This window comes from Zeugodacus cucurbitae, chromosome 6 (assembly GCF_028554725.1).
Source record: "Zeugodacus cucurbitae isolate PBARC_wt_2022May chromosome 6, idZeuCucr1.2, whole genome shotgun sequence".
Taxonomy (NCBI): domain Eukaryota; kingdom Metazoa; phylum Arthropoda; class Insecta; order Diptera; family Tephritidae; genus Zeugodacus; species Zeugodacus cucurbitae.
The window spans coordinates 2,113,402-2,128,053 of record NC_071671.1 but is presented as its reverse complement, the minus strand read 5'-3'; the positions used below and the strand labels follow the sequence as shown (position 1 = coordinate 2,128,053).

Here is a 14,652-nt window from a genome sequence, read left to right as displayed (position 1 = left end):
GGTTAAATAGCTGTTATTCGGCTTACAACGGAAAGCCAACGGCAGCGTGGCAAGTAATACGCGTAAGTCGACTTAATGAAGCCTGTAATTGAATTGCTCCTAGTTACTACGCTTTTAACAAGTTCAACTTTTATAGTTTTTTTCCTTTCTTCCATGCAGCTTGTTCTGTCATAAAGATTGTCTCATTTCCCGTTGTTGGAAGTTGCCGAAATGCATGAAAATAAAAGTTTACTCAAGTCACCTAAGCATTAACAGCGTTTTTTGAAAGGACTGGTTATGACACTACTTACTTTAGGACCATATAGATCAAAGCTTATGATGAGGAAAATGGCAAATTAACTAATAACCTTCGACCATTTGAACCGATTTATTTCGTATGATTGCTTTGAAGACATTTTAGTGTTTTCAGGGACTACTTATGCAACCACTTACTTTTGGACTATATAGATCAAAGCTTACCTTTCGACAACAATTTAACTGGATTATTTCTAAAGATTTCTTTAAGAAGTTTTAGGAGTTTTAAGCTTTAGAGAGTTGAAATATTCTTCAGAAGATTTTAATAGCGACATTCGGTCCTTTATAGTTGATTTCAATTCGACACCTGAGACCTTTAACCTCAGTGTTTGAGTTATCTGACGAGTTCTACTTACTATTTGACGACGAAAATTTTATCTCGATCAAGCGAATGACTTCAATGACCTCGGTATTAAATGATTATATATTAATATCTCTCTTTAAAAACATGGCCGAGGAAGGGGAAGGCCTACACTCCGTTGGAGGGACCAGATGGAGAGCGACCTGGTTACACTTGGAATCTCCGAATGGCGCCGAACTGCGAAGGAAAGAGAGGAGTGGCGCGCTCTCATCGATTCGGATATAACCGGCTAAACGGTTGAACGCCAATCACATACATACAAAAATATGTACATCCGATTGAGTTGTATACTGGGTTCAACGAATTCGACCAAATAAGCCTTTAAAGAAGTCTGCGTGTGTCCCGCACTACGTAAGTGGCTGCTGGCAATTGCGTTACTCCAACATGTCTACACATCAAAAGTTTTACGAGTACTATAGATAAATAAAGCAATGAAACAAAGGGAAGTGGCAAGAAGAGCCAGCGAAATACGCTCCCATAACAATCATACAAGAAAGAGGCAAACAAATTTTCAAATGAATTGGAAAATTGCAAATTACAAATGGAGCAACCAAGTTTTTTTTTATCAAGAGAAAAGTAGATGAATGTGTGATGTGTGTAGTAGGTGGGCATGGCAACGCCTTAAAGGCACTCTAATCCTGGACTCCCTCTAATCAGTGACAACCACGATGAAAAGAATCGAGTAACAAAATGAGAAGACGGCGCAATATGCCGCCCATTCCCACAGCACAACATGACGTAACGGAGAAAGCACTCACGCCAGCAACAACGCCTACGTCAGCGTTACTATCTCAGTTAACCGTCGCCGAAGTTATGGCCGTTACTGTGGCGTTGGCGAACGGGTTGATTGGCATTATTGACGAAATGCTTGGATATGCCAAAATGTGTGGGCGGCTGCGACACAATAAATATACTACTTATGCACTACTCAAGCGCAATTCGGGGAGGTAATTCGATTATTTTCGTTCCATCGTCTATTTTGATATGTGTTTTTGTTCCATTTTTAGTTGCATTTGCCTATTCGGAAATCGTGTTTTGATGACATCAACGATTTTTTTTAGTAACGAAGAAGAACTTCCATATACGCTTCGATGTAAAGAACAATAACAATATTTTTAGAAAGCTATGTGGAGCTTAACGGAAGATGCGCTGCCATGCGACCAGTTGAGCTCCAAATTACTTTCGATGGAAACATCGAAATTTGACAAAGCATAATCATCTGCATATTTAATTTACTTTATTGCGGTCGTAGATGATACGACGATTATATATCCATAGGTGCATGGATAATTATTGACTATATAAGTGAGTAGAACAGGCTAGTATCTTTGTCGAGCTTCCAAAGTGAGTACAGAGACATGGCCGGGAATGAGTCAGCAAATGATCTAGCTCATTCAACGGGGATCGTTGGAACCAGAACGGAAGAGGGGCCTCTGATAAAATTATGCTATATTCTATGCTCTCAAACTTACACAACGAAAGATAGATTGGAAGATATTTGTTTAGGATGTGTTATCCCTTGTACTTCCATGGTGAAACATCTGAACTGAGGTGAATTAAACATGGCTTAATATAAGGAGTCATATTTTCAATAAAGCTCTTCAATTTCAACATGGTTCAAGATTGTTCATTATAAATCCCCTGGATACCTCGTTATGACCTTCGAAAAGCATCAAACAACACAAGGTCATCCTGTCAAAGCAATTATAGCTGAGGTGAATTTATGAAACGTCAGCCTTACTTTTATTACACCACTGCGTGCTATGACTAACTCCGACACTCTTTAACCACTATTTAACTAAACGCCGTTTGAAACGTATCTGTATATAAACAAATGTATAAATAAACTCATTAATTAAAAACAATTCAATTTTAAAATTTTAAGTTTTTTCAAAACAACGGCGAGAACTCTGAAATCCACTAAACAAAATAAACACAGCTCAGCAGACACGTGCGAAACAAGTGACGTTCGCAGCGTAAAAAAGCGAAAAGGTGGTAAAAAGGAATACAGAAATTGATAAGAATTCCAAGTTCATTTGGGGGTATTTAATAAACTGTTTTGGTTACGTATTTCTAAAGTTTATACTCGTACGGCAGCTGTTGCTAATAGTTAACAATATTAATTGCATTGCATTTAACGCCAGCACATGACAAGAACGCCAGTGTTACGTTTACTGAAAATAGCTGACTACAATTGTAATTTCCACAAATTCAGCAGAAAATCATTAAGCAGCTGCTCTAAAACAATCCCGCAAACGTCCACCGTAACTCCTACAAATATGTCATTGAACGAAGCAAAACGTATTGCTGCACATCGCGCCGTCGACGAATGGGTGAAGACAAACACAGTCGTAGGTATTGGAAGTGGTTCCACAGTAGTATTTGCTGTGGAGCGCCTGGCTGAACGTGTGCGAAATGAAGGTTTAGAGGTCATATGTGTGCCAACCAGCTTTCAAGCACGTCAGCTAATTGTGGAGAACAACTTGATACTCGGCGATCTTGATCGCAATCCTAAACTGGCAGTGGCAATCGATGGCGCCGACGAAGTGGATCGGCAGATGGTACTCATAAAAGGTGGCGGCGGTTGTCTACTGCAGGAAAAGATAGTGGCATCATGCGCAGAGAAGTTGATAATAATTGCAGATTATACGAAAAATTCGGAACATTTGGGCGATCAGTACAAGAAGGGTATACCCATTGAGGTGGTGCCAATGGCTTATGTACCGATTAGAGAACGCATTGCTGCTAAATATGGTGGAGAGCTTAAACTACGCATGGCAGTAGCTAAGGCTGGACCTTGCGTAACCGATAATGGCAATTTCATACTCGACTGGCACTTCAAACAAAACTGCGACTGTGACTGGGCAAAGGTTAACAACGAACTGCTACAAATTCCCGGCGTTGTTGAAACGGGTTTATTTGTGAATATGGCAACAAAAGCTTATTTCGGTATGAATGATGGTAGCGTTAAGACACAGGACAAATAAGTTACTAAATGGGGCAAATAAAACGTTCAACACTCAGGATAGATAATGCGAATTTTTACGATATTAAGTATGTACTCTTAGTTTTTTAAATTTTTATGTTCCTACATTTTTTACCCTACTTGACACACACGTGAAAATAAAATAAAGTTTCAGTGTAAATTCTATAATTTCTTTTTATTTAGCAAATATAATAAATTATTCAATTACCAAGCTTTTCCACCTTAACAAAAAATGTTTTGGTTACAGTCCACATTTTCAAGAATTTACCTATGTACATTAAAAATATTTGTGTTTAAGTGAAGGAAATTCTCAAAAAGATTTCTTATTTCTTGTGGGTAATAAACTGTCTTTTGCGTAGTTGAAAAGCGATAGCAGCCCTTGTTTCTTCCCACGACTGAAGTAATTCGTAACCACATCTTGACTGCCTATTATTATATTAAATATTCGGTCAGTATTTTACAGCAATACTTATGTTTACACAACCTACCCATACTGTCATTAACCGTCGTCGGCAGCACATTGTCGTTTGCACTTAATGACACAAATAGTGAAAATGGCACCAACCACAGACATATTGTGAAATATGCTAAAACCTAAAAACAAACAAGAATCATTAAATTGTCCACAAAAGAAAATTATATCTTCGCCGCTTACTTCAACGAAGGGGTAGTAGAAGCTTATGAAATGCTGGAAGGCCAACATATGATTAATAATCAGGAATACAACTGCCGCAATAAAAGGAAATGACAGGAATCGTACAAATGGGAAATTGCTCATGATTAGTCCGTGGAATATTTGCGCTATAAGCCCACATATTATCATCTTCCACGGTAAATTGTCAAAGAACATAAACAATATGTACACAAATACCGTTGCACTAATCATCATGGTGATTAGCTTGCGGGCAGTTTGTGTGTACTCCTCCACCAATTCGGCGACATAGTATAAACCCGCCGCTGTAAGAAATATATAATTAGCCATTGCATAAAAAACATTAATGCTTACGCACCAATCGATATTGTGATGAAAACAATGTGTATTGCCGTCGATATCCAACTCAGTATATACAAAAAAGACATTTTGTATTTAACTCAACAGTGTGTGTTTTTATTTATTATTCTATACAGTTGATACTTTTCGAGAAATTGGAAATTTTGTTTATTAGGAAAACAATGCAAAGATAAACGTCACCCACCCGCCTATTTTCTGATTGTTTGTGGATCAGCTGTTTCACTCAACATCAATCACGGATAGGCGTAAAGAAGATTTGAAAAAGCTTGAAGGGGTGCCATTTTCGAAAATAATACAATTTCTTATAAAAAGTAAGACAACTCGGGATTACTAAACGTCCTAAATTTTTAAATGTAAATTTCTGATGATTCCCCATTGATAAATGTTGTGTTAGAACATTTGGAATATGTTTAATTCTATAATTTGTTTATAACACTAAATGAGTTCTCCAGCTGGTGTGGCAGCATTGTCGCAGTACCGATTTGACAGCAGCGAAAAAAGCGCGTGCATTTTCCTTCTGCTTAGTTCAGTGGAATTTCTTTTATGTGAAACACAAATTTAAACATAGTTTTACAATTTTTGTTTCTTTATTTAATTACCAAAAATAAGTGCATATTAAGAAAAACATTTGTTTATAAACAGAAGTGTGCAGAAGTTATCGGTCGAATTAAGAACGAGTTTTAACCTTGAATAGTACTGAATACCAATTTCGCAAAAAATTGAAAGGGGTGATTACAGCAACAACAACAACGATAATTTGTACACGCGAACTTAAAAGAAAGGAAAAATTCCGTTCTTTGCTTGGCCGTGTGGAAAAGTTTTGTTAGGTTAGGACTAGATTTGTACAAAATATAAAGTTTTGGCATTAAATGCCGCCCAATAACTTAGAGCCAGTTGAGCATCAACAAGGTGATGCGGAAATGCGTGATGCAGAAGAAATTCAGCCAACAACATCAACAGCGGAATCAATAGCGCTTGCAACAGGGTCTACGACGCAAAATCAGGATACGAATGGTGATGTTGGTGCCAATAATCCAGATGATGGTCAACCACAAGCAGAAGAACCAAATGCAGGAACAGATGCGGAGATGAACGATGCTGAGGAGGGTGAGTCCAATGGCCACGACGATGCTAATGAAGATGCTGAAAATGAAGAAGTAGCGGAAAATGAGGAAGCAGCAGAAAATGAAGAGGGTGGAGATGGCGCTGCTGCAGAGGCGGATCCATTTTATGGTTTCGAAGATGAAAATTTCGATAGTAAAGACATGTCGCAAGTATTGCTAATTTGGGAAACGCGACATACACGTTCCGGATTCGATCCAGTGCCAGTGTTAAAAAGGTAAATGACAGCGCTCATACAAACATACCTCTAGGTTTGTTCGTCGTCTGCGTTTATGCACGCAAACAGGTTTTTTATTGCTTGCAAAAGTAATGTTGATCGAAGCACAAAAAGCGTGCTTTGGTTAATTGTTGTTGTTTTTCTAGTTTTTTTTTTGTTTTTTACTTTTTTGTTATTTACTTAGTGTTGTGTCGAAATGAGTGATTAAAAAATCTAAAAATAGTTTTCTACTTAAAGAAGCGTGCTTTTTATTTAATTGCGGCTTTGGCTATGTATATAACAATTTTTTTTTTATAATTTATTGAAATTAAACACAGAAATTGATAATTAAAATCTCTACATTCAGACTGGCCGAAATCTTCGAAAAGGAAAAAGAAATCTATATGCGTAAAGATCACGATCCATTTGAGGATCGCCATCCGTATCGTACAGATCCCAAGTGCCAATTTGGTTTGCTTTTAAAACAGCTTTTCCGCAAGGATGTATTCATGAGTAAGGTAACTTAAAAAAATATTTAATATTTACAAAATTTATTTACTAATTAACTTTATGAATTTTAGCTGTTGAGTGACTATCTGCGTGATAATTTCTTTACTCGCCAAAATATACAAAAAAGTTCCTTGGAACTCAATATATTATCATGCCGGTTAATATTAATAATCGCACCTGGTTTGGAGACATCTGCAGTATTCCAAGGGGAATTCGAACATCTGATTCATAGAATTTTCGGTTGGGCCGAAGATAGTATTGAGCCGTTACAAAGTTACGCGACGGGTCTCCTTGGTGCCGCTATGGAAGTAACCGAAATAGCAGTGTCATTCAAGGAGCACAACGTACGCCTTATACCAAAAATGCTAAAGCGTCTGCATATGTTACAAGCAATCTACAAGACTATCGGTGACTGTATGCCAACACTTCCCATATTACCAATATCCGAAACAAGTTCACCGATAATATCACCGATATCTTCACTTGAACAATCACTGCCCTCTTGGATTACGGCTGATGGTATGTATGTATCGTCACCACAATTGGATGAGGATGACAAAGCAACAACATCGCAATCTACGAAGAGCACATTGTTGGACACACATGTTTCGAATTCGAACATATCGACTTTGATGGAGAACAGTCGTGATGCCTTCCCACAAGGCAGTGGCTCGCGTTACTACAAAAAAATGTACATACCCTTACATCCGCCCACCGCTGAGTCGAGCCAAACGCTAATGTTACGGTATTTAACATCACTCGGCAACCATCAGGACTACTTAGGGCTCGTTTTCGAACATCGTGCTATGCAATTGGTGTTCGGCTATTTAGAGAACTTGGATAGGCGTGACACATGTCTGGCATTTGAGGCGCTCAAATATCTCGCTTCACTGCTGTGTCACAAAAAGTTCGCTTTGGAATTCATAGCGCACGGCGGATTGGAGGTAAATGGGTTTCTTCTTCTTCTTCTTCTTCTTTACAATATTTACAGTTATTAATTAACTGTATAAATTCTAGTTGCTGCTTAAAGTGCCGCGTCCCAGCATCGCAGCCACCGGCGTTTCGATAACACTCTACTACCTCGCCTACTGTGAAGAGGCCATGGAACGCATTTGCAGCATGCCGCGAAATGTGATTGCCGAGCTGGTGCACTACGCGCTTTGGCTAATGGAACGCTCTTACGATTCGGGCGTTTGCCATGCGACCATGTTCTTTGGCTTGAGTTTTCAATTCAAAGTGATTTTGGACGAATTCGATGCACAAGACGGGCTGCGCAAACTCTACAATGTGGTATGTTTTCTACGGTATATTGTTGCACTAACGGGTTTTTGATATGATTTTTTGTTTTTTTTTTATTAGATTTCGATACTTAAAATTTTGAATCCATCAAACAACGATGACGATGAGAACCCCATTAACGACGATTTGGAGTGCGCCTCACGTCAATTGGTGCGACATGTGTGTGTCGCGCTCAAACGCTACATGGAGAGCCATTTGTTCTACAAGTACAACAACTTCATGCGTCAGCAATGCTTATTCTCCACTGAATTCTCGCAGCATATTATCACCAAAGCGGCGAAACTGAATTTGGAGCAGATCAGCGAACAGGTGCGCACCTTGCAGGAGAACACATCGGTGCGCGCGCATTGGGCGCCTGTGGACAAGCTATTGAAAGTGAGCGGCATAACGCTGCTTTTGAAAATCATAGCGCTCTCCTACGACTGGAACAACAACGTGAGGTAGGTCTTTATGTTATTTCTAAAGTCTTCGAGCTTACAAATTTCAATATTTCTCATTAAAGATCGGAAATAGTGCGCTCCGCCTTGGATGTGTTGTCCATATGCTGCGTGATACCGCGCGTATTCCAGGTTTACTGCGAGCGCTTAGATGTGCCAGATAGCGCTGGGGCCTCAGGCATTTACTTCATTTTGGCCGCTGCTTCGGGCGACATCACCGCTGATGCGGATGTGCAAAAATCAGCGTTGGCTGTGTTGGTGCACTGCGTCTGTGCACCGCTGTCGCGTGTAAGTTTAGGTCTACGAAGTAAAAATTATCTCCTAATAATCTTGTTTGTGCTTTGCAGAAGGAACCAAATACAGCGCTGAAGGTGTTCCACTCATCCAAGGTATGCTTAGTTAGAGTCACCTATTTGCAGCCGCATTTCTAACTTCTTTTTTTTTCCTTGCAGAAAGAGCCAAATAACGCGGCGAAAGGCATTAATTCGTCGAAGCGCAACAAGCCGGCGAATCGCTATTGTGAAGAGCTAATCGAGAAGGTGTGGGAGTCGGTGTGCTCCAATAACGGCATAATCATATTGCTCTCGTTGATGCAAATCAAAGCGCCAATCACCGATGCGGACTGTATACGTGGCATGGCCTGTCGCGCTTTGGCCGGTTTGGCGCGCTCCGAGCGCGTGGGTCAAATCGTCGGCAAGCTAACGCTATTTTCAAATGGACAAATACAGACACTGATGCGCGATCCCATATTGCAGGAGAAACGCGCCGAGCACGTCTTGTTTCAGAAGTACGCCATTGAGCTGGTGGAACGCGTTTCGGGCAAGACAAAACCCATATCCAACAAAATGGACCCGTCGCTCGCGAACATACACAAAGCCAATGTGATCGCGCAAACGAAGATCCAGTATAACGAGCAGCAGCTTTACCAACTCATACACGACCATTTGGAATCGAAGGGTCTGATGCAGACGGCGCAAATGTTGCAGAAGGAGGCGGGGCTGCCGCAGACCTTCGCGAACACGGCGAAGAACTTCCATCAATCGCCGTTCGACTACAAAGTGCTGCCTTCATCGTCGGTGCGCCAACGACTGCGCAGCCGCATGCAGGACGTCAACAATGCCATACAGAGCCTAGCGAACACGTCAACGAGCGAACAGCTCAACAGCAGCATGACGTTGGACGAGCTGCCGAGCAGCAGCAATAGCGCGGTGACGCCCATCAAGTTGGTGAAGAAGTCGGAGAAGATAACGAGCAACAGCGCCAGCGCCAGTGCATTGGCCATTGCGAATGCGAATGCGCAGCGTTCGTTGCAGAAGCAAATCTCCTCACTGCCAGAGGATGTGCGTTCGGAGAGCGGTTCGCCGCCGCTGCAGCACGGCAACCAGACGGGCATCACGCTGGGCACTATCGTCACGGAGTATCTCACGAACCAGCATGCCTTGTGCAACAACCCGATGACCACATGTCCACAATTCGACTTGTTTACGCCACACAAGTGCCCGGATCCCAAGCCCAACCGCTCGGGCGACAATCTGAATTTGACAGCGCGCATTTTCAAAGCTCAAGCCGGTTACAATACAGCGCGTCTGGATCGTCGCTACGTGCATTCGAACTTCGCGCCTTGGCGTTCGGTGCGCTCCAACGACTTCCCCTCGCTGCAGTTCTCCACGTGTGAGATTGTATCGCCCTCCAAACTGCTGCTCGTCGGCACCCATCGCGGCGAGGTGAAAGCCTTCAATCTCTCCACCGGCACAGAGGTCTTCTCGTCCGTCTGCCACAGTTATGTGGTCGACTCCATCATTTCGAACCGCGTCGGCGACCTGGTGTTGACATCGTGCTCGTGGCGTTCACCGCTCAGTGTGCTCTGGTCCATACAACATAACGAGTTCGCGACGAAACTCAGCTTTGCCGACGACTACTATTGCGAATTCAACAATCTGACGCAGGACAAAGTGCTCGGCACGCAAAATGATGTGAGTTCGTGAATTCGAAGTATTCTTTTTTCTCTCTCTTCTCTTTTTTGAATAATATTTTTTTTATTTTCGCTGCAGTGCGCCATCATTTATGACATAACTACAGGGAATAAGATTTCCACCTTCACGCCAACGCTTAGCAACCAGTATGTGAAGAATCGCGCCACCTTCTGTCCCACCGACGAGCTCATACTCTCAGGTAAGCTTTTCGTCACGCTACAATTTCGCCTCAAATACTAACTGCTGTCTCGGCTTTCAGATGGTGTTTTATGGGATGTACGTTCCGGCAAGGAGATACACAAGTTCGACAAGCTGAACCAATGCCTCTCCGGGGTATTCCATCCGAATGGTTTGGAGGTACTGTGCCGCAATTTCGAACCGATTCGGTTTACATTTGTCTCACTAACCACTTTGCATTGCAGATTATTTCGAACACCGAAGTCTGGGATCTGCGTACATTCCATCTGCTGCAGACGGTGCCAGTGCTGGACCAGTGTTTCCTGAAGTTCTCGCCCATGCGCGTCATCTACAGCTACAACGCGGAGGCGTCTGACGAGCGGATCGACGCGATGCTGGAGGAGTTGCCCGCCTGTGAGACAAGTTTCAAGGTGCTGGACGCGTACGACTACTCCTCTATATCGACGATAGATGTGCGACGCGGCATCTACGACATGAGCATAAGTGATAATGGCAGTCTGATTGCGCTGGTGGAGAACCAACCGTCGTACGACTCGCGACCGGAGACGTTCGTCAAAATCTATGCCGTGGGCATGAAGAAGATCGAGAATCAAGAAGAGGTGCGTCACGGCGACGCGTCTTGCATAGGTGTCGGCGCCGGCAATGACGCCAGCAATAGCAACGAACGCGATGCGGCGCATGCCGACGTCGGCGACTATGACGACGACGACAATAACGCCATTATAAATATTGATATTGATGATGATGATGGTGATGGTGGTGGTGGAGGTGGTGGAGGCGGTGCAGGCCGAGGTGGCCTTGGCTTTGGCCTTGTCCTCGCCCGCAACCAGAACGACGATGACGATAACGCCGACGCAGCTAACAATCGTCGTGCCGGTGATCATATTCGTCGTTTTGGACGCATACGCGAAATCAATATCGACATCGACGCAAGTCGGCGACACAACGGCGGCAGCGGTAGCGGCGGCGGTGGTGAAGAGATCATCGTGAGCTTACGGAGCTCAGCGTTGTTGCCCGCAGCCGCCAGTGGCAATGGCGGCGTCGGTGTAATGATCGGTCGCGGAGGCAATGGTCATGCTGCGCCACGTCCCAGTGCCGCTGGCGGTGCACGCAGCGCGCGACTAGCACCAGCTACAGCAGCAGCGGCCGCAGGCAGAAGTGGTGCGTTACGCACCCATCGCAACACACGCGCTGTTGCAGGCCGTGTGATCGGCGGCAGTGGTGCCGGCGGTGGCGGCGGCGGCGGAGGCCTGGCTGTTAATGGCAACGCTGTGCGCGCCGACCTCGGCGCTGGGATTGACGCGGCAGCACAAGACCTCATCGATGCGATAATGAATAATTGGTTATCTCTGCTTTCAGGAAGATGATGAAGAGCCTGAGTCTGATGAGGACGGTTCGGACAGCGATTCAACAGACAGTGAGTGTGACATTCCAACATCCTCGTAACACCTCTTTACATATATTAAATATTTATATGCTTTCCATTGCAGTTTTTGATATGAGCGAAAACGGTCTGCTTCGTTTACAGCGCCGTCAACGAAATCGTTCGGACGGCGATGAAGACGACGATGACGATGACATGGATAGCGATGATGACAGCGACGACAATGACGGTGATGACGACGACGGCGATGGTTGGGTGGACGTGAACTCGCATTCGTCCATGAGCGATGACAACGACGATGACGACGACAATGGGCAAGCGCAGCGCGACTCATCATCGTCGGGCGATGAGATTATGGAAATACACTTTCGACATTAAAAGCTGTCCAGAAACTGTCTCCTGCCTGTTGCTGCTACTGTTCATTGCTATTGGGGGGTATTCTAAACAAAAATGCTAGCGAAATCAATGCAAAAATGCATGCAAACTTTCCACAAATCTGTTGAGCGCGCCTACAGTTCGAAGCAAAAGTGTGAAGCAGTACTAAATATTAATTATTTTTTGTTCTGGAAACAATAGTGAATTATTATTAATACAACAACAACAAGAGATGCATGAAGAGAAGACACATAACCACAAATTAAATGTTAAATTGAGCAAAAGCAGAATTTTGTTTATCCACTTTGTACGATAAGTTTTAATTTCATTAGTTGCCGTGTATAGTAGTTAGCCACATCGAAATAAGGAACAACGGAAGCAAAGCAAAACACACAAGAAAATACAAAAAAATAAAAATAATAAACGAGTGTAAAAAAACGCAAAAGCCGAGTGAAAAACTAGTGTATATGAATTGCAGCAATTTTTTTAAGTTGAAAAAATTATATTTTTGAAATGAGTATTTTCTGAAATCCTTTAAAGTACAGTAGCGCTCACCAGTTTTTGAATTTCAATTTTCGTAGAATTAATTAATTGCCAATTTGTAAAAAAAAAGTCTAGAAATAATTTCTTCCTTCCCTCGCATGTTCGTCTACCCAACTTGGCTGCTGAATTTAGAGAGGAAAAAAAACATTTTTTTTGTAAAGAAATACCGTTTACTATGTTTCGCTCTACTTCATCGATGTTCCATTATTATTATATTAGAATATTTGATTATTACACTTTATTATACATTTATATGTTATACTGTTTGTTTCAAAACATAAATTATTATATAAGACGCGTAAATGATATTTCAATGTAACAATTGTAATTGTAATGCGCATGCGCGTCAATTTATTACTGCATTTCTTTTTTGTAAGAACTTGAAAACAAAAAAAAAAACAAAAAACCAAAACAACAAAGATAAACTCAAAAAAAAATTTCGAAATAAAATTATATATTGTATGTAAATAAAAAATGAAAACTGCAGTTGTCCATATGCCGTTCCGAAATACTAACTAAAGGTTGCTGTGGAGTGAGCAGAGATAGCGAAAGAGAGAGAGAGTTCCATTGAATTTTGTCTATCATTTTATTTTCATTAACACTCACAAATCATATATCATCATGTGTGTAATTTTTTATTTTTTTGCTAAAAAAAGGTTATATTTTTTGCTAATGCTTTAAATAATTAAGCAAAACAAATTAATTTAAAATTTGTAATAATTTTTTTAAATCATTGAATTACATGCCTTAAATTTTTATTGAAAGGAAAAGAAATTTTGTACTTCGTTAAAAACTAATTTTTGAAATTATTGTGACTTGTAATTATTCATTTACCTATTTTCTTAATGTATACTTTACATTTCATTTATTTCTATATTTTTTGAATTAATTTTTTTATATTCTTTTTTTGTTTTTTTATTATTTTTTTAATTTATTTTTTATTTTTTTTTTAACTTTGTTTTAAATTTATTTTTTATTATTTTTTTTTATTTTTTAAATTTATTTTTTTAATTTATTTTTTATTTTTTTTAACTTTGTTTTAAATTTATTTTTTATTATCTTTTTTTATTTTTTAAATTTATTTTTTATTTTTTTTTTAACTTTGTTTTAAAAATTTTTTTAATTTATTTTTTATTAACTTTTTTTTATTTTTTTAATTTATTTTTTCTTCTTTTTTTATTTTTATTATTTTTTAAATTTATTTTTTATTATCTTTTTTTATTTTTTATAATTTTTTTTTTTAATTTTTTATAATTAATTTTTATTATCTTTTTTTTTGTTTTTTATTATTTTTTTAATTTATTTTTTATAATTTTTTTATTATTTTTTTTAATGTATTTTTTATTATTTTTTAAATTTATTTTTAATTTATTTTTTTTTTATTTTTATTATTTTTTATTATCTTTTTTTATTATTTTTTTTAATTTATTTTTTTTTAATTTATTTTTTAAATTTATTTTTATATTTTTTTTTAATTTATTTTTATATTTTTTTTTAAATTTATTTTTATATTTTTTTAAATTTATTTTTATATTTTTTTAAATTTATTTTTTATTATCTTTTTTTATTTGTTTAATTTATTTTTTGTTTTTGTTTTTTAATTTATTTTTCGTTTTTTTTTTAATTTATTTTTTCCTTTTTATTATTTTTTAAATTTAAAATATATTAAATTTATTTTTGCTACTTACGTACATACTTCTGCTTTTTTAATTTTATTATTTAATTTTATTGTTTATTTGGTTTTTATTACTTATTTTTTGATTATTTATGTTTTTATTTATTATTTATTTTTATTTTATATTTCTTAATAAATTTGTTTTATTTTATTATTCTATGATGTTATTATTTTTTATATTTGGTTTTGTTTACATATCTTTTATTTTTAAATGTATTATTTTTATTATATTATTTTTCTTTTATTATTATTATTTTTTTTATTTATTTATTTAATTTAATTTTTAT

General features: G+C 39.0%; 4 protein-coding genes across 5 annotated transcripts; 3 read left to right on the top strand and 1 right to left on the bottom strand.

Moving 5' to 3' along the window:
- The first annotated feature begins 611 nt into the window (after positions 1 to 611).
- LOC128922774 (uncharacterized) lies at positions 612 to 1,962 on the top strand. Its single transcript, XM_054234526.1, has 2 exons — positions 612 to 1,602; positions 1,663 to 1,962. Exons 1-2 carry the CDS (start codon positions 1,346 to 1,348, stop codon positions 1,760 to 1,762), a joined length of 357 nt encoding a protein of 118 aa, XP_054090501.1. The 5' UTR covers positions 612 to 1,345; the 3' UTR covers positions 1,763 to 1,962.
- Positions 1,963 to 2,630: 668 nt separating this feature from the next.
- Positions 2,631 to 3,809, top strand: LOC105215630 (ribose-5-phosphate isomerase). The gene has a single exon (XM_011189646.3). The coding sequence runs from the start codon at positions 2,803 to 2,805 to the stop codon at positions 3,640 to 3,642; it is 840 nt and encodes a 279-aa protein (XP_011187948.1). The 5' UTR covers positions 2,631 to 2,802; the 3' UTR covers positions 3,643 to 3,809.
- Positions 3,790 to 4,863, bottom strand: LOC105215631 (protein TEX261). The gene is made up of 4 exons (XM_011189647.3): positions 4,652 to 4,863; positions 4,297 to 4,598; positions 4,130 to 4,235; positions 3,790 to 4,067 (listed from the first exon to the last, which is right to left on the bottom strand). The coding sequence occupies exons 1-4, from the start codon at positions 4,719 to 4,721 to the stop codon at positions 3,952 to 3,954; spliced, it is 594 nt and encodes a 197-aa protein (XP_011187949.1). The 5' UTR covers positions 4,722 to 4,863; the 3' UTR covers positions 3,790 to 3,951.
- A 253-nt stretch (positions 4,864 to 5,116) lies between these two features.
- Positions 5,117 to 12,771, top strand: LOC105215629 (protein mahjong). 2 transcript variants are annotated; one of them, XM_011189645.3, is made up of 13 exons: positions 5,117 to 5,992; positions 6,339 to 6,489; positions 6,553 to 7,425; positions 7,499 to 7,771; positions 7,841 to 8,220; positions 8,283 to 8,505; positions 8,565 to 8,606; positions 8,670 to 10,190; positions 10,269 to 10,389; positions 10,450 to 10,547; positions 10,613 to 10,987; positions 11,748 to 11,805; positions 11,879 to 12,771. In XM_011189645.3, exons 1-13 carry the CDS (start codon positions 5,523 to 5,525, stop codon positions 12,148 to 12,150), a joined length of 4,857 nt encoding a protein of 1,618 aa, XP_011187947.1. In that variant the 5' UTR covers positions 5,117 to 5,522; the 3' UTR covers positions 12,151 to 12,771. The 2 variants fall into 2 exon arrangements, with proteins under 2 accessions (XP_011187947.1, XP_028898342.1); XM_029042509.2 differs by having other exon boundaries at positions 10,613 to 11,805; positions 11,879 to 12,044.
- Positions 12,772 to 14,652: the final 1,881 nt, after the last annotated feature.

Coding starts and splice junctions, on each gene's coding strand:
- LOC128922774 (XM_054234526.1), top strand. CDS start 1,346: ATGAGAAGACGGCGCAATATGCCGCCCATTCCCACAGCACAACATGAC. Junction 1,603..1,662: donor CTCAAGCGCAATTCGGGGAG/GTAATTCGATTA, acceptor TTCCATTTTTAG/TTGCATTTGCCTATTCGGAA.
- LOC105215631 (XM_011189647.3), bottom strand. CDS start 4,721: ATGTCTTTTTTGTATATACTGAGTTGGATATCGACGGCAATACACATT. Junction 4,599..4,651: donor TTTCATCACAATATCGATTG/GTGCGTAAGCAT, acceptor TATTTCTTACAG/CGGCGGGTTTATACTATGTC. Junction 4,068..4,129: donor GACGGTTAATGACAGTATGG/GTAGGTTGTGTA, acceptor ATATAATAATAG/GCAGTCAAGATGTGGTTACG.
- LOC105215629 (XM_029042509.2), top strand. CDS start 5,523: ATGCCGCCCAATAACTTAGAGCCAGTTGAGCATCAACAAGGTGATGCG. Junction 7,772..7,840: donor TGCGCAAACTCTACAATGTG/GTATGTTTTCTA, acceptor TTTTTTTATTAG/ATTTCGATACTTAAAATTTT. Junction 10,548..10,612: donor TCCATCCGAATGGTTTGGAG/GTACTGTGCCGC, acceptor TTTGCATTGCAG/ATTATTTCGAACACCGAAGT.
- LOC105215630 (XM_011189646.3), top strand. CDS start 2,803: ATGACAAGAACGCCAGTGTTACGTTTACTGAAAATAGCTGACTACAAT.